This window comes from Oncorhynchus keta, chromosome 1, assembly GCF_023373465.1.
Source record: "Oncorhynchus keta strain PuntledgeMale-10-30-2019 chromosome 1, Oket_V2, whole genome shotgun sequence".
Taxonomy (NCBI): Eukaryota; Metazoa; Chordata; class Actinopteri; order Salmoniformes; family Salmonidae; genus Oncorhynchus; species Oncorhynchus keta.
The window spans coordinates 60,780,039-60,807,043 of record NC_068421.1 but is presented as its reverse complement, the minus strand read 5'-3'; the positions used below and the strand labels follow the sequence as shown (position 1 = coordinate 60,807,043).

The 27,005-nt window shown below is 43.5% G+C and overlaps 1 protein-coding gene, 1 long non-coding RNA gene and 1 other non-coding gene across 4 annotated transcripts in view; 2 read left to right on the top strand and 1 right to left on the bottom strand.

The window, feature by feature from the left end:
* Window positions 1–1,053: 1,053 nt before the first annotated feature.
* On the bottom strand, window positions 1,054–9,573 carry LOC118389890 (uncharacterized). The gene is made up of 5 exons (XR_004826876.2): window positions 9,375–9,573; window positions 3,682–3,722; window positions 2,634–2,742; window positions 1,846–1,957; window positions 1,054–1,705 (listed from the first exon to the last, which is right to left on the bottom strand). It is a non-coding gene; the product is annotated as an uncharacterized LOC118389890 (long non-coding RNA).
* Window positions 8,618–27,005, top strand: part of LOC118389870 (single-stranded DNA-binding protein 3) — a 129,307-nt gene continuing 110,919 nt past the window's right edge. Inside the window, exons 1-3 of one of the 2 annotated variants that reach the window (XM_052456989.1) lie at window positions 8,618–8,804; window positions 17,172–17,244; window positions 26,364–26,425. In XM_052456989.1, the coding sequence (XP_052312949.1) occupies window positions 8,749–8,804; window positions 17,172–17,244; window positions 26,364–26,425 (191 nt within the window). In that variant the 5' untranslated portion in view covers window positions 8,618–8,748. The remainder of the gene's footprint in view (window positions 8,805–17,171; window positions 17,245–26,363; window positions 26,426–27,005) is intronic. The other variant, XM_052456991.1, reaches the window with a different exon arrangement.
* trnaa-ugc (transfer RNA alanine (anticodon UGC)) lies at window positions 26,606–26,685 on the top strand. The gene has a single exon. It is a non-coding gene; the product is annotated as a tRNA-Ala (tRNA).

Below are 27,005 nucleotides of genomic sequence, written 5' to 3'. Positions count from 1 at the left end.
GACCCAGCCCTCATCGCCAACTTCCACTGCCGGCTCCCCGGTCAACCAGGTATGCGCCCAGGTAGGACGCCAGATGGCGCCCTAGAGGGGGGGGGGGGTACTGTCACACCCTGATCTGTTTCACCTGTCTTTGTGATTGTCTCCACCCTCCTCCAGGCATAGCCCATCTTCCCCTGTGTATTTATACCTGTGTTCTCTGTTTGTTGCCAGTTCGTCTTGTTTGTCAAGTCAACCAGCGTTTTTGTGTCTCAGCTCCTGCTTTTCCCAGTCTCTTTTTCTCACCAGTCTCTTTTTCTCAAAAACTCCTGGTTTTGACCCTTGCCTGTCCTGACTCTGAGCCCGCCTGCCTGACTGCCTGCTGACCTGTACCTTTGCCCCACCTCTGGATTACTGACCTCTGCCTACCCTGAGCCTGCTTCCCATCCGGTACTGTTACCCCACCTCTGGTTTACTGACCTCTGCCTACCCTGAGCCTGCCTGCCGTCCGGTACCGTTGCCCCACCTCTGGTTTACTGACCCCTGCCTTCCTTGACCTGTCTATTGCCAGCCTCTGTTGGATTATTAAACCATTGTTCATTTGACGCTGTCTGCATCTGGGTCTTACCTTCATACCTGATAGTTCCATATTTAATGTAACTAATATTTGTCTTATTTGTGCATTTGGTCTTGTACAGAATACTATCCTAGTAGCAGTCAGATATTTATAATGTGCCATGAATACTAGGCAGGTTTTTGCAAAGACGCTATATAGCTAACTACCTACCTAGATGATACTAGCAGCCTACCCTTATTTTTACCAGATCCTCTTCTGCTGCAGCTGATCGAGGTCTTTATTTAATCCCTTGTAATTTCTGCCAACTATATGACAAGGTGAAATCTATTTCAATTCATGGTGTCAGAATGCAGTGCTGTATTAAACAATTCAGAACTAACTTGTTGACATATTCTGTTCAAAGCCAGATTAACTCATTATACAATGTATCCAAAACCACGAAGGCAGATTTATTTGACATGCATGCACCTAGTCACCCATCAATCACGTCAAACACCTGAACTCTAACAATTACATTGTTTTAAATAAATCAATAGTAAAAAATGTATACATAAGCCTTTTATACATAACATATACACATCTGAATATAGGTAAACATAAAATGATTTATTCATCAATGCCATAAACCTGGGACATTGAAGAGCACCATGTGAAATAGTAGTACTATCCGAGAGCGCACACATTCTTCTGCTTTTTCATTATAGGAATTAGACCAGAACAAATCACACAAAATGTAAGACAGCATATTGGGATTTTTGGTGGGTGAGTTACAAATGGAGAAACAACTGGATGTGTAAGGTAGGTTTAATGTAAAAGGATTGCATTAGGTAGCAAGAACAGTACAACACAAAATGTTTAAATGCGTTCCTGAGTCTAGATGTTATCCAATCAGGAGAAGAACAAGTGAAGGAAGCAGCATATGGAAAATGGGTGAACGTAAGTTCCAAAGTGTCCAAAGTTGAGGGACTATAAAAGACAGTGTGGAATAAGGGGTACCTAGAGAGATGCCTAGCTATGGTTTAAACATAATATGTTTCTGCATCCCTTCTAGGTCGTTGTCACAAATATCCGGTCCATGTCCAGTCATCCTCAGGGTCCCTCACGTCATTCCGTCTCAATTGCATCATTGAAATCGTGGTCATCATGGTGTGTCTGTGAATCCCAACATTAAAGACAGCATTTCCACAAACTGAGCCATAAACAATACAATTTAAGAATTGAGGACAACATTTTGTTGACAAAATGGTGGTTTACACTATGTCTACTGTGTGTGAATGATGGAAGAGTCTTACCCTGGTTGTAGGCCCATTTGAGTGTGTGGTGTCCCTTAGGCCTGAACATCAACCAGTACTGGGACCGTTGGAGACTCGGGATGCTTTCTCTCAAAGTGCTGCTTGAATGCATCTATGAAGGTCAAGTACAAAATGGAGGAAGTTAACAGTCTGTGGCTTTTGATTGAATTCAAGTTGACACGATTGATAAACTAAGCAATACAATGCAACAAGCTACTACAATTACAGATGAAGTTGGAAGTTTACATACACTTAGGTTGGAGTCAAGAAGACTTGTTTTTCAACCACTCCACAAATTTCTTGTCAACAAACTATTGTTTTGACAAGTCGGTTAGAACATCTACTTTGTGCATGACACAAGTAATTTTTCCAACAATTGTTGACAGACAGATTATCTCACTTATAATTCACTGTATCACAATTCCAGTGGGTCAGAAGTTTATATACACTAAGCTGACTGTGCCTTTAAACAGCTTTAAACTTCTGGCCCACTGGGAATGTGATGAAAGAAATAAAAGCTGAAATAAATAATTCCCTCTACTATTATTCTGACATTTCACATTCTTAAAATAAAGTGGTGATCCTAACTGACCTAAGAAAGGGATTTTTTACCAAGATTAAATGTCAGGAATTGTGAAAAACTGAGTTTAAATGTATTTGGCTAAGATGTATGTAATCTTTTGACTTCAACTGTACGGTATGAAAGACTATACCACATAGGGCAGTACAATAGCCTACACTTGGAAAGGAACCTGAAGGTACATATTGTACCAACCAATACTACTCACCAGACCCAAGGCAGGTGTGGACCAGTGCTGCCTTGACTGCAGACTTCTGGTTTGCAGAAGCTCCCTTCTACTTAGCAGCCGCCGCCATGGCATCAGTCAACAACTTCAACTTGAGTGGCACACATGTTATTTATCAATACCCCCTTAATTCTACCTCAAAAACAAACGTGTGAATACCAATTAATTTAAACCCCACCATAGCAGGTTGAACTAAATAAGGTTACATAAACCTGCCTACTAGTTATACTAATGATCTGCTGTCCAGAGGGTAACAGCAAACAATGTTTTCCTGCAGTAAACTAAGCACACTGTTCACTCAAGAGAGGATGATAATCAGTCCATCTCTGAAACCTCTCAAAAAGCCAGACTGAAATAATACACCTAGCTAGGAGAGCTACAAGTCAAGTAGTACATGAAGCAGGCAACCCACCCCTCACCCACAGACAAACAAACAACTTTCATTTTATTTAGGCAAGTCCTTACAATGACAGCCTACCCCAGGCCAATTGTGCGCTGCACTATGGGACTTCCAATCACGGCCGGATGTGATGCAGCCTGGATTCAAACCAGGTACTGCAGTGACGCCTCTTGCACTGAGATGCAGTGTCTTAGACTACTGCGCCACTTGGGGGCCCAAACATTCACCATCTAAGTTAACTAGCAAGCTAGACTGTTGGTTTTCTAAAAGCCAAAGAAAGCGAAAATCGTTTTTATGAATTTTCTCATGAATTTCAATGGCTAGACAAATAGACGGCTAATCTAGCTAGACTAATGTTATGAGCTATCTAGGTAGATAACAGGCCTTTTCAATTCAAAACTTTCAGAGACAGTTCACAGAATTGTTCATTTAAACAACTTTTGCAAATGTATTAATTACAAAATGTACCTAAAATTAAAGGGAAAGGGGGATACCTAGTCAGTTGTACAACTGAATGTGTCTTGCGCATTTAACCCCTCTGAATCAGAGAGGTGCGGGGGACTGCCTTAAATCGACATCCACGTCTTCGGCGCCCGGGGAACAGTAGATAGTTAATCCTGAGATTCTTACCTTTGCCTTGATTCGGCAGTCTCGTCCAGATCATCATGGCTCTGAGGAGTGAGGGGAAGCTTGAGACAGACATTTGTTGTTCTTTATGATAGCCACATTAGCATTTTATTTTTGGGGGGTAAATACAAGCAAATATGTTGATTAATGTCCCCTTGTCCGAGAGACATTTACACAGTTATCAAAACATCACGCCAGGCTAAGCCTACACGAAACACAGCCCTTATTTTAAGTGTCTCTAAATTCCCCAATGGAAGAAATTAATGGTGGAAAATCGATTGGCACCATTTCCGTGTTTGACCGCTAGGTTTACGGGTATTATGACTCGTACTGTGGTAGACAATGTACACTATATACAAGGTCAGAACCAGTATCATCAATGTGCAGGGATACAGTGGGAGAAGGGGTAGATATAGTGCCTTGTAAAAGTATTCATCCCCCTTGGCGTTTTTCCTATTTTCTTGCATTTCAACCTGTAATTTAAATGGATTTTTATTTGGATTTCATGTAATGGACATACACAAAATGGTCAAAATTGGTGAAGTGAAATTTTAAAAATGACTTGTTTAAAAAAATGCTAAAAAATACAAATGTAAAATTGGTGCGTGCATATGTATTTACCCCCTTTGCTATGAAGCCCCTAAATAAGATCTGGTGCAACCAATTACCTTCAGAAGTCACATAATTAGTTAAATAAAGTCCACCTGTGTGCAATCTAAGTGTCACATGATCACAGTATATTGACACCTGTTCTGAAAGGCCCTAGAGTCTGCAACACCACTAAGCAAGAGGCACTACCAAGCAAGAGGCACAAGAAGAACAAGAAGCTCTCCAAACAGGTCAGGGACAAAGTTGTGGAGAAGTACAGATCAGGGTTGGGTTATCAAAAAATTACCAAAACTTTGAACATTCCACAGAGCACCATTAAATCCATTATAAAAAAATGGAAAGAATATGGCATCACAACAAACTTGCCAAGAGAGGGCCTCCCACCAAATCTCACAGATCAGGCACGGAGGGCATTAATCAGAGGCAACAAAGAGACCAAAGATAACCCTGAAGGAGCTGCAAAGCTCCACAGCAGAGATTGGAGTATATATCCATAGGACCACTTTATGCCATACACTCCACAGAGCTGGGCTTTACAGAAGAGTGGCCATAAAAAAGACATTGCTTAAAGGGAAAAAAAAGCGAACTCGTTTGGTGTTCGCCAAAAGGCACGTGGGAGACTCCCCAAACATATGGAAGAAGGTACTCTGGTCAGATGAGACTAGAATTGAACTTTTTGGCCATCAAGGAAAACCCTATGTTTGGTGCAAACCCAACACCTCTCATCATCCCGAGAATACCATCCCCACAGTGAAGAATGGTGGTGGCAGCATCATGCTGTGGGGATGTTTTTAATCGGCAGGGACGGGGAAACTGGTCAGAATTGAAGGAATGATGGATGGTGCTAAATACATGGAAATTCTTGAGGGAAACCTGTTTGTCTTCCAGAGATTTGAGACTGTGACGGAGGTTCACAGTCCAGCAGGACAATGACCCTAAGCATACTGCTAAAGCAACACTCAAGTGGTTAAAGGGGAAACATTTAAATGTCAAGGAATGGCCTAGTCAAAGCCCAGACCTCAATCCAATTGAGAATCTGTGGTATGACTTAAATATTGCTGTACACCAGCGAAACCTATCCAACTTGAAGGAGCTGGAGCAGTTTTGCCTTGAAGAATGGGCAAAAATCCCAGTGGCTAGAATTCCCAAGCTTATAGAGACATACCCCAAGAGACTTGCAGCTGTAATTGCTGCAAAAGGTGGCTCTACAAAGTATTGACTTTTGGCGGGGGGTGAATAGTTATGCAAGCGCATGTTTTTGTGTCTTATTTCTTGTTTGTTACACAAAAAAAAATTATTTTGCATCTTCAAAGTGGTAGACATTTGTGTAAATCAAATGATACAAACCCTCAAAAAATCTATTTTAATTCCAGGTTGCAACAAAATAGAGAAAATGCCAAGGGGGGTGAATACTTTCGAAAGCCACTGTATGTGCATGTGGGAAAAGGTAAAAGTGACTGAGCAGCAGGATAAATAATGATGATAATAATAATAATAATTGTAGCAGCAGCATTTACTGTATATGTGATTGTGTGTGTGTGTGTGTGTGTGTGTGGCGTCACACAACCACATACAGAAAGAACAGTCCATGGCTGGTGTGGCTGAAGTCTTCGCCAATATTCCAGGCCTTCCTCAGACACCACCTGGTATAAATGTCCTGGACGACCGGGAACTCGGCTCTAAATGATGCACTGGGCCATCCGCACAACACTCTTGCAGTTGAGGGCGGTGCAGTTGCCATACCAGGCTGTGATGGATTGGTGAGGATCTGAGGGCCCATGCCAAATCTCTTCAGGGTTCGTGCCCCTCCCCTCCCCACCCCTCCACCCCACACCCTGTTTCCTGTAGTCCACGATCAGCTCCTTGGTCTTTCTGACAATGAGGAAGAGATTGTTGTCCCGGCATTACACTGACAGATCTCTGACCTCCTCCCTGTAGATTGTCTCATCGCTGTCGGTGTTCAGGCCTACCAACGTTGTGTCATCAGCAAACTGAATGGTGTTGGAGTCGTGCGTGGCCACACAGTCATGAGTGAACAGGGACAAAATGAGGGGACTAAGCACACACCCCTGGGGGGGCCCGCTTGTTGAGGGTCAGCGTGGCGGAGGTGCTGTTGCCGACGTTCACCACCTGGGATCGGCCCATTAGGAAGTCCAGGACTCAGTTGCAGAGGGAGGTGTTCAGTCCCAGGGTTCCTATTCAAGGCAGTATCCAAATTAGAGTGGGTCCAGGGTATCTGGGTTGATGTTGTTGATGTCAAATCAAATTGTATTTGTCACATGAACCGAATACAACGGGTGTAGACCTTACTGTGAAATGCTTACTTACATGCCCTTAACCATGACGTTCAATTGCACTTCATAATTTCAGATGTGGATGCTATAGGGCTATTGTCATTTAGGCAGGTTACCTTAGAGTTCTTGGGAAAACGAACAAGTGTGGTCAGCTTGAAACATGTTGTGATTGCAGACTGGGACAAGGAGCGGTTGAAAATGTAAATGAAGATGCTTGCCAGCTGGTCTGCGCATGCTCTGAGGATGCGTCTGGGTATTCTGCCTGGTCACGCGGCCTTGCGAGTATTAACCTGTTTAAAAGGGCTGTTTAAAACAACTTGTGGGCCATTTTTTACTTTTTGTTCAGTCATGTTACCTAGCTAGCTAACAACCTGCTAACTTTACTAGAAGTATAGAGTTTCTAAACCCAGAATACCAACAGCTCGACACTTCCGGGAATGCTTCTCGAAGCAGACTCGACAGACCAGACAGAGGTTTGGGAAGTCAATGGGAGGAGTGAAAAATTATTCCTTCGTTGTTAATTCTCTCAAGATTTAAAGGCACATCTCGATTTGAGTCAATGCCTAAAGTAGCTGTACATGTTATTACTCCAACTTGGTGAAAGTAACAAACTGACACGTTTTCATTTTCGTCAAAAACAACTTTATATCGAAGAAGTGCCTTTGATTTGATGGCCTACACATGCACAGTTCGGCGCGAGACGATCTAGAGACCGATGACATGTTTCTGGCATGAGCTTAGCTAACCAACGTCGCCATGACATTGCCTACAAGCGTGATCAGGGATTTCTTTTGGAGAAGCAATTTCTGGCATCTTCATACAATCTTTGCTAGTAGGCTATATCCGAACATTTGGGGGCACAGAAAGAAAGGAAAAGGAATAGCTTCCTCAATGATCATAGCAATTAATGAATGTCTGATCTCTTGCATGTCATCATACACGTGACGTTCTTAAAGAGGCAGTTTACAATATTCTATGTAATGCATCTCAATAGGAAAATAATGCTTTTACACAATGGAGAAACATAATATGCCCAACAACAGGCATATTTACATCCTCAGTAAAGATATTACAAATCTGTGACTCAGTTGTGATGCACAATACTTAAACTGATACATTTTGTGGAGACTGACTCGTTATTTTCATATGTTTTAATGCTGGCTGTAGCCTTTCACACAATGGTCAGTTTGGCTATTTGTATAATTCAATTAGCTACCGTGAAATGTATTTGTCGAGCCCCTCGCCTCCCTAGGACTGCTCAGTAAATTAAGTCAACGTTGGAGTGCAGCGAAAATGGTCTTGAGCCTTTGGTCAATCCAGTAGACCCCTTTTGAATGTATGATCTGAGAAATGTAAACCATCAGCTGACAGTGAAATGTAGTACACAAAGCTCATGTACTCTCCCAGTTAGTGAGCACAATCCATTTGTTTCTCTTTCAGGGACTGAACATTTAACAAGTCTGCATAGGTCTGAGTGAGTGACCTCTCAAATTAAAGCTTGCTATAGTCTACCCAGTTTTCTTAGACATGTTCTCTTCTGAATCGTAGTTATTCATTGCGAAACCTAGACATTTGTATTGATTATGATGATACATGTCTTACGTATGTTACCCATAGTAGTCTCCTTTTTTCCCAGTCAGAATTATAATGCTGAGAGCTCTCTAATGGATACATTATTCAGTTCAGTCCATTCATTGTAACCTGGTAGAAAAAAGAGACATCTATAAAGTAAATACTTTTTGTATCATGGTCGGACAAAATTGCCATTTTGAACATTTATATTCAAACAAGTACGAAGGCCTTAAGCTGAGGGCTTCAGTTAGTCTGTTTTTCACATCTCAATCTCTTACATGTTTCTGAGGTCAGTAAACAAGAAGAGTGTGCGTTCCCCTTTAAGAAGCCCCTACCATTCCATAGTGGAGGGAGTAAGAATACATTCTCGAACAGCGGTTAAGAGGGGAAAAAAAATCCACCAGCGGTCTGTTTCAAGTCCCCCCAATAGAAACTGTGCCTGATTTGTGGCCAATGTTGGAGATGTAAAAAAAAAAAAAAAAAAAAAAGGGGGGAGGAAAAACACTAAAGGGGTAGCTATGGAGATAGAACGTTTTCCTGGCTGCTTTCTTTGACAGGTGTTGAGAGGGGTAAAAGTCTTAAAACAGAATCCAGCATGTACGCCAAAGGTAAAGGAGCTGTCGTCCCTTCCGATAGTCAAGCGAGAGAAAAGTAAGTAAATTATGCACCATTTAAGAGTTTTACATGGTTAAAAGGAAGCTCCAACTTTCTAAACTATAGCTACCATAATTTAAAGGTGTGTACAGTACTCGCTCGCTCTCCTGAGTGTTGTTTACCCCTGCCGTGGCACGTCTCTTTAACTTTTTTGTCTTGTTAGTTGCACTTTCTCGTTCTTTTAGAAGATATTTATTACAAAATTCTCGCACTTTGTGAACGCAACGCACGGAAGAGTTGTTCTGTCTTTTGTAGCTATGTTTCATTTGGGGTTCCAAATGTGTCGCTTTCTGGAATTTAAAGATATAATGTAGCGCGCATGCAGCGATTGCATGAAGTTACAGAATTGCTACTGCGAAAAAACATTTTCTTCTTGAGATTCTATTTTAAAATATGGCATATGTCTGTGATGCCTTTCTAGATGGAGTTGCATTGACGCGGACTCGCACATTGTTTGAATGTGTAAAGTTTTTGAGACATGTTACGAGGGACTTTTCAAAATGCAATCGACCCGTACAGACGGTCTACTAGATACCTTCTAGACGTCTATGCTACATGTTTTCTTACCATATTCGTGTTGATTAAGGACTTGTGCAGGACATCCCACATGAGCAAATGACGAGGACGTTGTCTTGTCTGTTAAATGAAACCTGTACCTGTCTTTAGTTATACCTACATTAGCGGACTAAACTCCACTCCATGGTAAAGGAAGCTTAAACATACGTCAACTTTTTTAAAGCAATGTATGTATGTCAATGTAATGTATGTCATCTATGTAGACGTGTTACTGTAACATGTTTAGATTCTATAATATATATATATATATATTATTAAATTATTTCAGTCCTTTTAATGAAATATTTTGTGTCACTATGATGCTTTGAATATTAATATATCAGAGTTCAAACGAATATCTTATCCTCTTTAGGGGTAAGCAGAGATGCTGCCACAACTTTTAAAATGTCAGATGAGCGATTTTGATCATAAATGAAGACTGCTTTAAACCAGTGCTTTACACGAAGGCTACATCTTATGTACTTTGTTGCTTTCCATGCTACACAAACTATTGTGTAGGGACTCTGATAAGAGTAGCACCGCTTCCCTCATGACACAGCATGATTCCAAGAAGGTTGTGATATGAGAAACACTTTTACACATATTTACCCTTCACAGACGGTGTAACCGATGACTGACACACAATTATGAACAGAGTTTCTTGTACCAAGATCACAGTGAATACTGTGGATACGATTGGATCAAGGCGGCTGGATAGCTAAGCTATCGCATGTATGAATAAATACTTCTTAAAAAAATAACCTCTTTTCAAACTTTTGGGGGCATTTGCTGCTCAGCCAGATGTTAGAATTATATTATGTAGTTAGTGTTCATTGAAAAATATTGAAACTTACTTGCCTAAGTTTGATTCATCCTATTGCTGACTGTGTGGGGATCCTCGTGATGAGTATTACTTGTAGGCTTCAGGTCTGTGTCTTATTTTCACCCAAATTTGAACGTGTGTGACGTAAATGGCAGACTCTCTCCGTTCGAGAATCTTTCCTGTGTATTGACAAACGGCGGCAGCATTGTGTGCTGAGGGAGTACAAATCCTAACTGAAAACAATTCCATGTGGTTCATGTTCCAATAAAGCAAGAATAACACATTTTGAATGGGCATGTGATGCCCAGATATTCCCTGACTCTGTTATATGGGATCCTTGTAAACACTTGTGGAGTCCTACATATGCATCTTATATGTTTACAATCAAAGGCAGATCCATAAGACACAAGTGCTCTTAAAATGGAGTGTTGACAGAATATTTCCTCACTTAGTAATACAGAGACATACAGTAGAACAATATTCCCTCCACCCCATCCCTGTAAGTGTTACCTTGAAGTTAAATGAAGATACAGTTGTCCCGTATGTCCTTTGTCTTGTTGTATGAACCATCCCACACAAGAAGTTTCACTCACAAGAAAAATGAAGTTATTTGATTGATTAAGCAGTGAACCCCCTGGCAGCGTCCTCTGCATGTGTGTGTTCGGTCTCTGTGTGTTCTTAGAGTCCGGTAAGCAGGTGATGGCCAGAGTGAGGATGCACTTACCTTCTCACCTAACTAATGACTCTGCCATGAGGCAAATGCGTGTTTCTCTTTCCACTATGGTTAGTCAGGACGCTACCCCTTGTTGTCTGAAGTCTTGTTAGGTTAACTGTTACTTAATTTTGAAATTGAAATGAAAGACCTATATGGTCTCTCTCTGTGCTGGTGGAGGTCGTCCATTTCTCACCAACATGTTTAGAATGCTTTCTGGTTTAGGTACAGCACAGGGGAGACCGTAGAGTAAAGGTGTCTAGTACAGAAACACTGATGGAGCAGAGGGAAGTTATCAAAAGTGCACCAAGAATGCTAGGGTATAATGGCTTATCAAAACCTTGGAGGAATAAAGACTGAACCTGAGTTTGGTAACTTTTTTTTCCTTCTTTTTTTTCCCACAAAATTCTACTAAATCACTAAGATTTTAATCTGATGACTGTGTCATTCAAGGAAGTGCTCGACCTAGAGTTCAAGAGAGATGTAAAGAATGGAAGAGATGTTTGTTTGTTTACCTGTCCTTGAGGAGAAGCGTCAGATGCCTGTGGAAAAAATTTAGAACAAGAACTCGTGCCCTTGTGACGAGAATAATTAATTAATTCCATCACACTCACTCTTTCTGCACTTGATTTAATTTGATTTCCACAGGGTTGAAACAGAGGCTCCAACATTAATATGACCTTATTGTTTGTTAATTACAACGTCATTGAAATGGGCTGAGGAACCTGCTATCACAGGGCCCTTCTATGGCATTCATCAAATTCTATGTTTCTCATCATGATACAGTAGTCGGATGTGCCTGACCCTGTCACACTTTGTAGTCTTTAATTTAAGGCAATGCTTACTCTACACATATAGGTTAGGCCTATAAGACATTTCTATAATATTCAGAGGATAATTGAATATCTTGAATAAAGTGTTTGCTTTGAATGTGTTTCTTTACATCCACACCCTCCCCTATATTCGCATGGCGTTTAATAGAGTTCTTGAGGTCTGAATGCACAGTTTTGATATCACACAGATGGCCCTGTCATATGCATTTTGGACTTTTGAGAACGACATTTAAGAACCATGTACTCAACGAATGCAAAAACATGCCACTTTTGTGATGAACCTCTTATTTTCTCTGGTTTGCTTTGAATGAATATGCTCCTATTCAGAGGTGTCAACAGTCAATTAATTTGGTGCACTGATGCATCCGCACATATTTGTTAGCTTTCTCACGTTTGAAATAAGTGAGACAGTATAAATATTGAGGCTACGTGCGTGAAGTCAGTATTCAGGTTGGTCACGGCACAGACAAACTCATGAAGTCTAAGTGTATTCTGTTGATTACACTGGCCCACACATTATATAAATGTTATAGCGACCTGATACCTTTTAAGTCTTATGTCGCTGATTTATTAAGTATCGACCGTGTGGAGTAGTCCAAATCACTGTTATTTCAGTGCACTAGTAGTACATATTCATTATTACCTGATAACAATATCTAGTCGCTGCTTATTCCATTTATAAACCATGTCTGCTTGGTATCCTGATGGTTTTCTATCTTTCTCATAGAATCAAACTTTCGTTGAAATGAATCAATTTCCCCAAAATGAAGACTCTCGGGTTAGAATACAATGGCGTCCTTTCAAGCGGAGCATGTCCATAATTGTGGAGTCAATTTAGCTCGAGGCTAGCTCCTGGTAAAGAGACAGATGACTTTGGCAATGGGAATCCATTTTTAAGTGTATTAAGTTGAAGTGTGTGTGTGTGTGGATTAACCCTGGCTGGTTTAAGACATGTGCGTGTACAGTCTTTTTGTCACTGTTTTGTGTCTGCAAAAAATGGTCGTCAGTGTAAAATTGTTCATTTAATCTTAGTTTCAACTCATAAACAGGTAGCCTAACACTTGGAGAATGAAATGCTTCCGGAGGTGTCCTTTTAATCTATGCATCCTTCATTGCTTACAAGACATGTCAGTAGTCATCAACTTGCGATCATGATCTTAATTCCTCTAGGCCTAGGCTTTTGTGAAACAAAACAAAACTAAAAGGGCATTATGAAAACTGATACAATTACTATCTTGCATTCACCCCAACTCCCTTCTCAATCACTTCTCACGCATACCTTATCTAACCAAGCCCATGCATACCTTATCTAACCAAGCCCATGCATACCTTATCTAACCAAGCCCATGCATACCTTATCTAACCAAGCCCATGCATACCTTATCTAACCAAGCCCATGCATACCTTATCTAACCAAGCCCATGCATACCTTATCTAACCAAGCCCATGCTCTCGCTGCTGAATAATTTACATCAAGACAGGAAAGTTAATTTGCTAACTGTCTGTGCTTTAGCTGGCTAAACTTGGCAGAGGTGCTTTCATGTCTTGCAGGAGCGTAGTCTGATAGCCTGGGGTGGGATGTCAGGAGTGTACCTTGGATGAGGTGGAAGATCTCCCCTTGAAGTGTGGACACAGTGTAAAACTCTGGGCTGACTGTGGAGCAGGGGCTGCTGACACTGTGGAGCAGGGACTGCTGACACTGTGGAGCAGGGGCTGCTGACACTGTGGAGCAGGGGCTGCTGACACTGTGGAGCAGGGGCTGCTGACACTGTGGAGCAGGGGCTGCTGACACTGTGGAGCAGGGGCTGCTGACACTGTGGAGCAGGGGCTGCTGACACTGTGGAGCAGGGGCTGCTGACACTGTGGAGCAGGGGCTGCTGACACTGTGGAGCAGGGGCTGCTGACACTGTGGAGCAGGGGCTGCTGACACTGTGGAGCAGGGGCTGCTGACACTGTGGAGCAGGGGCTGCTGACACTGTGGAGCAGGGGCTGCTGACACTGTGGAGCAGGGGCTGCTGACACTGTGGAGCAGGGGCTGCTGACACTGTGGAGCAGGGGCCGCTGACACTGTGGAGCAGGGGCCGCTGACTCTGTGGAGCAGGGGCCGCTGACTCTGTGGAGCAGGGGCCGCTGACTCTGTGGAGCAGGGGCCGCCGACTCTGTGGAGCAGGGGCCGCCGACTCTGTGGAGCAGGGGCCGCCGACTCTGTGGAGCAGGGGCCGCCGACTCTGTGGAGCAGGGGCCGCCGACTCTGTGGAGCAGGGGCCGCCGACTCTGTGGAGCAGGGGCCGCCGACTCTGTGGAGCAGGGGCCGCCGACTCTGTGGAGCAGGGGCCGCTGACACTGTGGAGCAGGGGCCGCTGACACTGTGGAGCAGGGGCCGCTGACACTGGAGCAGGGGCCGCTGACTCTGTGGAGCAGGGGCCGCTGACTCTGTGGAGCAGGGGCCGCTGACACTGTGGAGCAGGGGCCGCTGACACTGTGGAGCAGGGGCCGCTGACTCTGTGGAGCAGGGGCCGCTGACTCTGTGGAGCAGGGGCCGCTGACTCTGTGGAGCAGGGGCCGCTGACTCTGTGGAGCAGGGGCCGCTGACACTGTGGAGCAGGGGCCGCTGACACTGTGGAGCAGGGGCTGCTGCCTGCCTCCCTGGCCCTGCCTCTAACGTTAGTCACTACAGAGAGGATCAAACTAAACCACCCACTCAACAGTAGTTCTCTAACTGAGAGAAGTCTACTGGTCTCTTGTCTCCTAACCTTTCTACAGCATGTAATTTGTATGACCATTATCCATGATGATGGGGTTTCAGTGGCCTCAGAGCTCTTTAGCTGGAGTCTGGCACGGAAGAGAGCAGTGGGTTAGAGGGGTGGACTGGACCAGCAGAGCAATGGATTAGGATGTTGAGATTTTTCTTTAGCCACCTGAGACATCACTAAAAATGACAGAGAAGATGACCCAGCACCACTCTTGATACTCAGGGTTTGTGAATATATTATTATGGAGATGTTCCCTTTGGGAGGTCAGAGGACATGGCGCATGTGTGTGTCAGATGGAGTCTCATTTCAGAGAAGGTTTTTGTATGAACGTATGCCTTGTGCTTGGTGTCGGTGCTCTGTCTGTCTCCTGTCATGTGTGGCCCTAGGGTCTTCACTATGGTCGTTATCCTGTAGATCTCCCTTCTCCCATCACACCATCACACAGTTGTCTTAACGCCTAGCAATTTCCCTCCCTCGATCTCCTTCCCTCTGCTGACGCCATCTCTACCTGCTCAGGGAGAGTCTCCACAACCCTCTTCCCTTGGTGGAGTTACTCAGTGCTACTGACAGTGCAACAAAAGGTGTCCCCCGAAGCCAGGATTGAATGAGTGTTTTTAAATAATGCATTAGAACAGGGGCAGGTGCCCATCACCAGGGCACAGAACCCCTCAGATCATACCAGTGTAGCCATGAAAATTTCATCAGGGCACTCATGGGAATTTCTGTTGGATCCAGTTCAGTGTGGACCAGCTTATAGAAGCCCACGCATGCCACTGGGTATTACAAACAGCCATGAGGGAGTCTTCTTACATTTTACACCAGCCGCCTCCCCTCTGTACCAGGAACCTGACAAGTTTTCAGACTGGGAGAGCACAGGTACTTCCTGGTTAAAGGAGCGCCTCGTTTCTTTGACTGGTTTCATTTAAATTCATTCAGAGCACATTCCCAGAGCTCAGTTCTCAATGGCTGGTTTGAATTAAACTCAGTTGAGACCTGATTACAAACGTCACCAAGCATTTTCAGTGTTACCAGGTAGTGTCATGTGGCTGATGAGATGAGTATGGAAATTTTCCAGCCAGTGGTTTTGCTCCACTCTCTCTCCATTAATTTGAATATCATGCCATTACCCATAACCTGTTGTTCTGCCCATCCTTCTCTTCTACCGTCACCCTTGACCTACCCTCTAAGCCAGGGGTGTCAAACATGCGGCCTTTGGGCCAGATCCGATGCTTTACACAGACTATCGGTAACATTTCAACTAAACTTAACTGTTGCCCTAACCTTAACCCGTACCCTAACCCTTACTCTAAACCTAACCGTAACCTTAGCGAGCAGTTGCTTATCAACAGATAGTTGGTTAATAGTATGACCATCTGTAGAGCATCTACAGAAGGACTACCCAAATAAAGTGTAAAAGAAAATGTACAAAGCTGTGGATAGAGGATTTATAATGAAGTGTGACTCCGGACCTCGACACCCCTGCAGTAAGCAGTCACTCCAGCATAACAAATCCACAACCATAAAACAGACAGACCAGATAAAACACTGTGGCCATGATTGTGTTCGTTGTGTCCAGAACCATTTGTTTACACTAGATTACTGAAATGAGCAGTGAAATTAATACGTCTGATGTAACACTGAGAAATAATTAAGAAGATAGGTGTCCCCTTTAACTAATGTCTAACGTTAGTCAGAACTGTTTTTTTTGCAGTCCGTGGAAGAAATGTTCCCCTTGTTTAAAGCTGGCATATCAAATGAATGATTACTTTGAGACGATGTCCCTTGTGCTTGGTTCAACATCCAGCACAAGTGTTTTTGAGACTCTGTTCCCAACAGTAGACTTAACCTAATGTGACCAAATTGACTTTTCTTTCTTTTCTTTTTTTTCTCCCAATTTTGTGTTATCCAATTGGTAGTTGGTGTTGTCCCATTGCCGCAGCTCCCGTACGGACTTGGGAGAGGCGAAGGTCAAGAGACTTTGCATCCCCCAAAAAACGACCCTGCCAAGCTGCACTGCTTCTTGACACACTGCTCGCTTAAACCAGAAGCCAATCGCATCAATGTGTCGGAGGAAACATCGTACAACTGGCGATCATGTCAGCGTGCATGCGCCCAGCCCGCCACAGGATTCGCTAGAGCACGATGGGACAAGGACATCCCAGCCGGCCAAACCCTCCACTAACCCGGACGACGCTAGGCCTATTGTGCGTCGCCTCATGGGTCTCCCGGCTGCGACACAGCCTGGGATCGAACCTGGATCTGTAGTGACACCTCAAGCTCTGCAGTGCCTTAGACCGCTGCCTCACTCGGGAGGCCCTTTCCCTCTTAGTAGAGTGTGGGTTCATCACTAGTCCAGGAGCACAGGGAGCACAGTAATTGCCAGCACAGGCGGCTAAATGACAGTCATAATGATACCAAAAATGCACAAGGTAGTGTGGGTTGTCAGATAGTGTGACACCGACCCACGCTTGGCTGTCTCTGCTTTCCTCTTGTTTTCCTCAGCATCCGTGTTAAAGGAGGAGCTCCGTAAACCACAGATGCTCTTTTTATTTTCTAGAGCTTCCCAATGGCTTCTCCTTAGAGTCTGCATGTTATCTGGCTGTCATTGTGAAAGTCTCTGGCTCCTAGGGGATGGAGGAGGTGCGAGATGGACCCTCGACATTGACCCCTTTTCTCTTTGTTTTCCAGGTTAGCTTTATATGTGTACGAGTATTTGCTGCACGTCGGCGCACAGAAATCAGCACAGACCTTCCTGTCAGAGGTAAGAAATGGCTTTAGAAGAACTTCCTGAGGTGAACGGATGAATGGGATTCCTCTCCATTGTATAGCGAGGGATGGAATTTACATTAGCGGTAGCCCTGGGGTCAAGAACCAATTTGGTCGCCTCTGCTTTGTAACACAAGTAATTGGATTACAAAGTTTTTTTGTATACAATGATATGGATGTAGTGGGTCTAGACTAAGCTATAAGTTGATGAATAACAGCAGTATTAGTCTTAGGATTTCTATAAGGACAATACAAAATGTGGTCTGTTCTATTTGCGTTCCATATCAACACCTAGGCCATGCTCCTTCCTCTATTAGTCTGATAGCCCCTGAACTGTCAATGAGGTAAAGCCCATGTAATGTGGTGCATCCTCTTCCTTAATGGACATCCTTCCTCCATAGTGGCCTAGTATTCAGGCCTCGCCTGTCTTAACACCTTCACGCGTTAAGCTTGCCACAAGCTTCACTTGCATAGCTCTATGTGCAGGTCCATGCATTTCTAGACTCACAAATAGCAGCATTCATAAGGGGGAGATTGACAGAGATTTTTCTGAAGTCCTCCCCTTTTGAGGTAGACAAAGAGAAATCGCGTTGAACTTCACCACTAAGCTAATTTGAAAGAGAACCAACTGCATATTTAATTAATAGCTAAGCCGACATGTTCTGAAAGTTTAGGTTTGATTAACATCGACTCGTTTTGTGCCTGCTAGTAGGCTGTAGGTTATTCTGCTAGCACTAACCTAGCTTCCCACATCTTCCCCCATGTGAAATAATACAATTTATAAATCATTTGCCCTGGCAAATATTCTTATAGCCTGCTCACCAATGTAACGTATAACATAATCCCAATTTGATATGCTGATATGCTGATTCAGTGTATTCGCTCCCGTGTCAGCAAAACATCCAATGTCGTCATATCACGGAGAAAAGGTATATGGCTACCAGTTATTTTTTTTTCCTGTCTAGAAGTAGTTACTTCTCAACAAAAATACATGTTTTGTGGGGGGATTCTAATAAGGAATGTTTGGTCTGTTGTTTGAACAGTCGTTGAGACTGTATTTGGTTATCAATGCAGAATATGCTACTTTGATGCATAGCCTATAGGTCAGATCAAGGAACCAAGTGACAACACTGCCCCCACGGCGCCGTAAGGAATTATATGGAACGTCTCAATTTTCAAGTTGCACAAAAGTGTGTAGAATGCTCCCGCCCTTTTTGTGGTGGGAGAAACGACATTGCATCTACTGCGCTATGCTCCCTATCTACTGTCTCTTTAATGTGTGTAGACCCCTTTTTTATACTGCTGACTAAATATTGTACCATTATGGCTGTGGAAGAACTTTACTGGTATGCAAATAATGGACTATATGGTAAAGACCAATATTATTTACATTATATATCAGCTGTGCCTTTTCCCTAGGGTCAGGAGGTTTTGTCTGACCACTTAACTGGTGCAGGAAGCCATAACTAGGGCCATGAGTTTCCTTTCCAGGTTACGTCTTCAGGACAAATTCCTGGCCCTACTTATACTGCTCTGTGTGCCTTCTGAAAAAGTTCTGTTAAACTCCAATATCCTCTCTGTAATAGCCTGGATGCTCATACTAGTCTATTTAACTCCTAGATTATTTATCATTCATTTAACCATCAGTGAGGGCTCTACTCACACCTTTGGAGTAGTGTATATGCTCATTTGGTTCATAACTGCTCTTTAACACTCCCATGTGTTAGAAGTCAGATTTAATATGTTCATTTAGATGGATGAATGTGTACAATTGGTTAATAATAATGTTCTTAACCCCCGGACCTGCTAAAGTGAATTTTGTTCAAGTGCAATTTTTTTCCTCATGATTTATTTCATATAAAAAATAAAAAAAACTCTGGCCCCTGTTCAAGCACAGAACTATTTCAGTGGTGTGATTCACCCAGCTTACATCACAGCACTTCCCCTCCTGTATTATAATCTGTTCAGCTGTTATCATGTATTACAGCGTTGCTGTTTCACCACTGTTCATGACTGTACCTGTGTCACTGTGTTCAGAAATGTCTGACGCATGGCCCAGGCCTACGTGTGTTTTGTTTTGAAAGATACAGGCGCATGTTACTTTTTTTTTGTGCCTCAGCTGGGTGTCCCTTATCAACCACACAGGAAAAGGAACGTTCGATGGCAGTTTTCTAAAGCAGCCTAATTTCCTTAGAGATACGGAGTTAACTGGAGTTAACTTCTTGACGCACCCATCCTGTTAGCGGGATCATTTTCATCAACACCCGCTGAATTGCAGAGCGCCAAATTCAAATTAAATGACTAAAAATATTACTTTTTCATGAAATCACAAGTGCAATATAGCAAAACACAGTTTAGCTTGTTGTTAATTCACCTGGTGTGTCAGATTTCAATACAGCATTTTGGCAAAAGCATAACAAGCGTTTATGTAAGAACATCTCTCTCAGTAGACAAAATATTACAAACAGCTAGCAGCCAAGTAGATTGCTTTTCTGACTTTCGTGACCAATAAATTAAATTGCTTACCTTTGATGATCTTCGGATGTTTGCACTCACGAGACTCTCAGTTACACAATAAATGTTCCTTTTGTTCCATAAAGATTATTTTTATATCAAAAAATACCTTCAATTGTTCGGCGCGTTATGTTCAGAAATCCACAGGCTCGAGCGGTCACGACATCGCAGACGAAAATTCCAAATAGTATCTGTATTGTCCACAAACATGTCAAGCGTATTTTTATAATCAATCCCCAGGTTGTTTTTAAAATATATAATCGAAAATATATCAACCGGGACTGTAGCTTTTTCATTAGGAGAGGGAGAGACAATGGCTGCCCCACTGTTGCGCAAGCAAAACTCTGCGAACACCCAGCTATCCACTGACGCGATGTGATCTTTCTCGCTCATTTTTCAAAATAAAAGCCTGAAACTATGTCTAAAGACTGACACCTTGAGGAATCTGGTTGATATCCCTTTAAATGGAGGCAAGGCATCCAATGGAACAGAGCTTTCAGGGAAAACAGCACTTCCTTGTTGGATTTTCCTCAGGTTTTTGCCTGCAATATCAGTTCTGTTATACTCACAGACAATATTTTGACCGTTTTGGAAACTTTTGAATTTTCTATCCTAATCTGACAATTATATGCATATTGTAGTTTCTGGGCCTGAGAAATAGGCAGTTTCAAATGGGTAAAAACATTTTTTGTCAAAAATGTAAATCCTGCCCCCTACACTCGAAGTTAACAGCATACTATTATACACAGGCTATTTATTTTCTCCTGAGTCTTAACTAAAATGTTGCTCTTTATCTTTCACAATGAATCACACATTCCATATGTTCCCTGCCATTTACAGTGCATTCGGAAAGTATTCAGACCATTAACATTTTGTTACGTTACAACCTTATCCTCATCAATCTACACACAATACCCCATGATTGCAAAGCAGAAACGGGTTTTTAGAATTTACATAAGTATTCACACCCTTTACTCAGCTATTTTCAAGTCTTCAGAAAAGTCTGAGCTCTGGCTGGTCCACACAAGGACATTCAGAGACTTGTCCTGAAGCCACTCCTGCGTTGTTTTGGCTGTGTGCTTAGGGTCGTTGTCCTGTTGGATGGTGAACCTTTGCCCCAGTCTGAGGTTCTGAGCACTCTGGAGCAGGTTTTTGTCAAGGATCTCTCTGTACATTGCTCCTTTCATCTTTCCCTTGATCCTGACTGGTCTCCTAGTCCTTGCTGCTGAAAAACATTCCCACAGATGATGCTGCCACCACCATGGTTGACTGTAGGGATGGTGCCAGGTTTCTTTCAAATGTGACTATTGACATTCAGGCCAAAGAGTTAAGTCTTGTTTTCATCAGACCAGAGAATCTTATTTCTCATGGTCGGAGAGTCCTTGAGGTGCTTTTTGGCAAATCCAAGCTGGCTGTCATGTGCCTTTTCACTGAGGAGTGGCTACCGTCTGACCACTCTACCGTAAAGGCCTGACAGGTGGAGTGCTGCAGAGATGGTGGTCCTTCTGGAAGGTTCTCCCATCTCCACAGAGGATATCTGGAGCTCTGTCAGAGTGACCATTGGGTCACCACCTCCCTGACCACCTCCTTCTCCCCCGATTGCTCAGTTTGGCAGTGCTGCCAGCTCTAGGAAGAGTCTTGCTGGATCCAAATTTGTTCATGTTAGAATAATGGAGGCCACTTTGTTCTTGGACCTTCAATGCTACAGACATTGTTTGTAACCTTCCCCAGATCTGTGACTCGACACAATCCTGTCTCGAAGCTCTACAGACATTGTTTGTAACCTTCCCCAGATCTGTGACCCGACACAATCCTGTCTCGAAGCTCTACAGACATTGTTTGGTAACCTTCCCCAGATCTGTGACTCGACAAAATCCTGTCTCGAAGCTCTACAGACAATTCCTTCAACCTCATGGTTTGGTTTATGCTCTGACATGCACTGTCAAATGTGGGACCTTATGTCCAATCAATTGAATTTACCACAGGTGGTCTCCAAGTTGTAGAAACATCTCAGTGATGATCAATCTGAGCTCAATTCTGAGTCTCATAGCAAAGGTTCTGAATACTTGTGTAAATAAGGTATCAATTATTTTTGTTAAATATACATTTTCTAAATTTTATACAAAAACACTTTTTGCTTTGTCATTATGGGGTATTGTGTGTAGATGTATTTTTTTTTATTTCATCCATTTTAGAATAAGGCTGTAATGTATCAATGGAAAAAGTCAAGGGGTCTGAATACTTTCCGAATGCACTGTATGTCTTAACAAAATATAACTCACCTGTAATGAGAGAGCAGCCTTTTAATGTGACTGAGATAATGTCACACATGGAAATGATCATTTAAAAGGGAGGATATCAGGCTATACAATGTCTAATGATTATTCTCAAGGTGTGTTTGCGAGGCTAAATCAAGCCACAACCTGTCTAGGTTGACACAACAAAGTCATACAGTAACCTAGTCTGTTACAATGCTGATAAATCAAAACATCAATCACTTAACCTGCCCAAAAGCTTTTCCCTCTCTCTGCCCTAAACGGTTCAGTGCAGGCAGCAGTGTTCGACGAACTGCCACCAAGGCACAGAATTGGACTAAAATATTAAGCACAGATCTGGGACCAGCTCGGAGAGATTAAGTAGCGAGGCTGAAGTGAGGCTTGCTGATTGCAGAACCCTCCTGGGCGAATCTCCTCCCTGAGATGGAGTGTTATTGGTGTGCTGCTGGATAGGGGTTAAGTTATGGATCACAGGCAACAGGAGGGAGAAGCTCTGCTCCTCACAGTCTATTTCCATGAGGTATGCAGAGGCCTTTTTCCAGGTAATTTGCTTGTACTTCAGTAGTTTTAAATATACGAAATCACATAAACAGTACAATGCGGAGATACTTATCAGTGATGTTTTCAAACCATTTTCCCCCTGCTTTCTGGTACTCTTCTTGCCCTTTATATTTTATGATAGCAGAGTACACAATATTCAAAATGCCTTTAGCTCCAATACTTTCAACAATAATCCTAACTAACTTTAGCCACAAACGTCTTAAGTTTCTCTGTTCACGGTTGGTCTCTTTTCATCACATATCAATTTCTACAGTCAGCCACATCACGCCAATATAATTACTATGGTAAAATCTCAGGACCTCTCCACAGCATGTTCGGCCCTTTCCAGCCCTCCCGTCTTCCACCTGAACAGATAAGGGAATTTGGTCCCTCCAGATACGCTGAAGCAAAACACACCTGCTCGATGCCACCTAATGAGAGAGCTATCACCTGGCCTCTCTCCTGCCTCTCAATTAACCCCTCGTCCTACCCCTGCATACTCTTCCATCTCCTTGGGGAACAGTCACTCCCTGCTCCCATGCACAGCGCAGATCCCTTGAACAGCCTCCACTGGCCCACACGTAAGTTAGTCTCATCCAACAGCTGTTTGTAGGAGAGCCTATAAAACTGCCAACAGTCACACCAACAATATAGTCCTCATCACCAGCCACGTGCCTTACAACTACAGTGCATCGCATTTGGCCTCTATTACATGCCACGTTTCAAGGCTCACCTCTAGGGCCTGTAGGACTCATGGTGTAATTCTAGAAACTTAAAAGAACTCAAGTCATTTTGTTCACCTGACCTAGAATACCTCCCAATTAAATGCTGACTGTATTATTCAACCAATAGAATTCTCCTCCGTCATCGCCATGGCCATTTACATCCCACCTCAAGCCCTCAAAGAATTTCACTGGACTATGCGAACTGGAAACCACATCCTGAGGCTGCATTTTATTGTAGCTGGGGATTTCAACCAATTAAATCTGAGGACTAGGCTGCCAAAATTCTATCAACATATTGACTGTCCTACTCGTGCTACTAAGACTCTCGACTATTGCTATTTAAACTTCCGGGATGCTTACAAGGCCCTCCCCTGCCGTCCTTTTGGGAAATCTGACCACGACTCAATCTTGCTCCTCCTGTGCTATAGGCAGAAACTTAAACAGGAAGTGCCTGTTCTCTGTACTATTCACCGCTGGTCTGACCAATCGGAATCCACGCTTCAGGATTGTTTTGATCACGTGGATTGGGATATGGTCCAGGTAGTGTGCAAAAATTATCTAGACTCGTATACGGATACGGTGACTGAGTTCATAAGGAAGTATATAGGAGATGTAGTACCCACTGTGACTATATAAAACCCTACCCTAACCAGAAACCGTGGATAGATGGTAGCATTCGCGCAAAACTGAAAACGACCACATTTTAACAATAGCAAGGCGACTGGTAATATGGCAGAATATAAACGGTGTAGTTATTCACTCCGCAAGGCAATCAAACAAGCTAAACATCAGTATAGAGAAAGTGAAGTCGCAATTCAACGGCTCAGACACGGGACGTATGTGGCAGGGACTACAGAAAATCAGACTACAAAAGGGAAAACCAGCCACGTCGCCGAGACTGTCTTCCTTCCGGACAGGCTAAACACATTCTTTGCATGCTTTGACACCGATGCAGCCCACTACCAAGGATTGTGGGCTCTCCTTCTCCGTGGCCGACTTGAGTAAAACATTTAAACGTGTTAACCCTCGCAGGGCTGCCGGTCCAGACGGCATCCCTAGCCACGTCCTCAGAGCATGCGCAGACCATCTGGTTGCAGTGTTTGCGGACCTATTCAATCTCTCCCTATTCCAGTCTGCTGTCCCCACATGCTTCAAGATGTCTACCATTGTTCCTGCAAAGGTAACGGAACTAAATGACTATCACCCCGTAGCTTTGAGAGACTAGTCAAGGATCATATCACCTCTACCTTACCTGCCACCCTAGACCCACTTCAATTTGCTTACCACCCCAATAGGTCCCCAGACGATGCAATCGCCATCACTCTGCCCACTGCCATATTCCATCTGGACAAGAGGAATATATATGTGAAAATGCTATTTATTGACTATAGCTCAGCATTCAACACTAGTACCCTCCAAGCTCATCATTAAGCTCATGTCCCTGGGTCTGAACCCCGCCCTGTGCAACTGGGTCCTGGACTTCCTGACGGGCTGCCGCCCAGGTGGGGAAGGTAGGAAACATCCCCTCCACTCCACTGATCCTCACCACTGGTGCCCCACAAGGGTGCATGCTCAGCCCCCTCCTGTACTCCCTGTTCACCCATGACTGCGTGGCCAAGCACGCCTCCAACTCAATCAAGTCTGCAGACGACACGATAGTAGTAGGCTTGATTACCAACGATGACGAGACATCCTACAGGGAAGAGGTGTGGTGCCTGGAAAACAACCTCACTCAACGTCAACAAAACAAAGGAGATGATCGTGGACTTCAGGAAACAGGGGGGTGTACCCTCTGCTATCTACATCGACTGAACCGCAGTGGAGAAGGTGGAAAGCTTCAAGTTCCTTGGTATAGACATCACTGACAAACTGAAATGGACAACTCACACAGTGTGATGGAGGCCCAACAGAGCCTCTTCAACCTCAGGAGGCTAAAGACATTTGGCTTGTTACCTAAAACCCTCACACATTTTTACAGATGCACAATTGAAAGCATCCTGTCGTGCTGTATCACCACCTGCTACGGCAACGACCCCCGCAACCGCAAGGCTCTCCAGAGTGGTGTGGTCTGCCCAACACATTGCCAGGGGCAAACTATCTGCCCTCTAGGACACCTACAGCACCTGATGTCACAGGAAGGCCAAAAAGATAATCAAGGACATCAACCACCTGAGCCACCGCCTGTTCACCCCGCTATCATCCAGAAGGCGAGGTCAGTACAGGTGCATCAAAGCTGGGACCGAGAGACTAAAAAACAGCTTCTATCTTAAGGCCATCAGACTGTTAAATAGCCATCAGTAGCACATTAGCGGCTGCTGCCTTTTACGCATAGACTAGGAATTACTGGCCACTTTAACGAATGGAACACTAGTAACTTTAATGTTTACATATCTGGCGTTACTCATCTCGTGTATATACTGTGTTCTATACTATTCTATCTTAGTCCATTCCGCTTGGACATCGCTCGTCCATATGTGTATATAGTCTTAACTCATTCCTACTTAGATTTGTGTGTTTTTGGTGTAATTTGTTAGCTATTACTTTTTAGATATTACTGCACTGTCAGAGCCAGAAGCACAAGCATTTCGCTATACATCTGCTAATCACGTGTATGTGACCAATACAATTTTATTTGACCTGACCAAGAAAAAGTCCTGGCCATAGTTACATAATTGTTCCTGGTCAAGTCAGTCAGCAGAATCTTGGGTACTAGTCAAAACAGGAGAAACCCAGAAAGTTTGGCATGCAAGCGAGGATGCCTACAGTGCCTGCGACGTTATGTAGCTCACACAGCAGCCACAGACAGTGGCAGTTGGAGTTAGCACTAAAAGGGCAGAGTGTGGTAGCTAGCTATCTCTGGGTTGATCTTATCTCAGTGGCCAGATATGGGGAGTAGAGGTGTTATGAAGTGTGAGGAGCTGCTACTGAGATGTTTTTAGTGTCAGATCTGCACTCCATTCTTACTGCATGTCTGTCTGAGGTGAAGTGGAGTGAGACGTGGTGTGTATGCATTATGGATGCACATGTGCCAGTCTTAACTCTCTCTGTCTCTCTCTCAGATCCGATGGGAGAAGAACATTACACTGGGGGAGCCCCCTGGATTCCTACACTCATGGTGGTGGTACGTACATTTTCTTCTATGTAGAGTCTCATTTAAACACCACAGTTTACATACACACACACAGACACACACAGTCCCATTCACGACATGTGTAGGAGTGGAGAGGTAATTGCTGGTAACGACAGGTACGTCTTCTGATGTGTGTGCACTACTCTCTTCACTGGGTGATGAGCAACAATTGTCCTGATCCCATGTGGCTCAGTTGGTAGAGCATGGCGCTTGCAACGCCAGGGTTGTGGGTTCGATTCCCGCGGGGGACCAGTGAGAGAATGTATTAACTTACTACTCGCTCTGGATAAGTGTCTGCTTTCAAATTTGAACAGAGTCGGTATTTCTTTTAAAGGTTAAGCTATGATTACAGCATGCGTAACTGTAAATAAGTTTTATACTTTCTGTTTGTCGGAGTTGAAAACACCTAACCCGTTATGGTCTCTATCTATGCTATTTGTAGAACCAGCTACGGTTGTATTCTTCCTCTTGTAGCAGACTTGTCAGACGTTTTGATACCAAATAAATACTTCCGTGTATTCACGACCTGGATGCAGTCACCTCTGAACTGACAGGCTGACATGTATGTCTC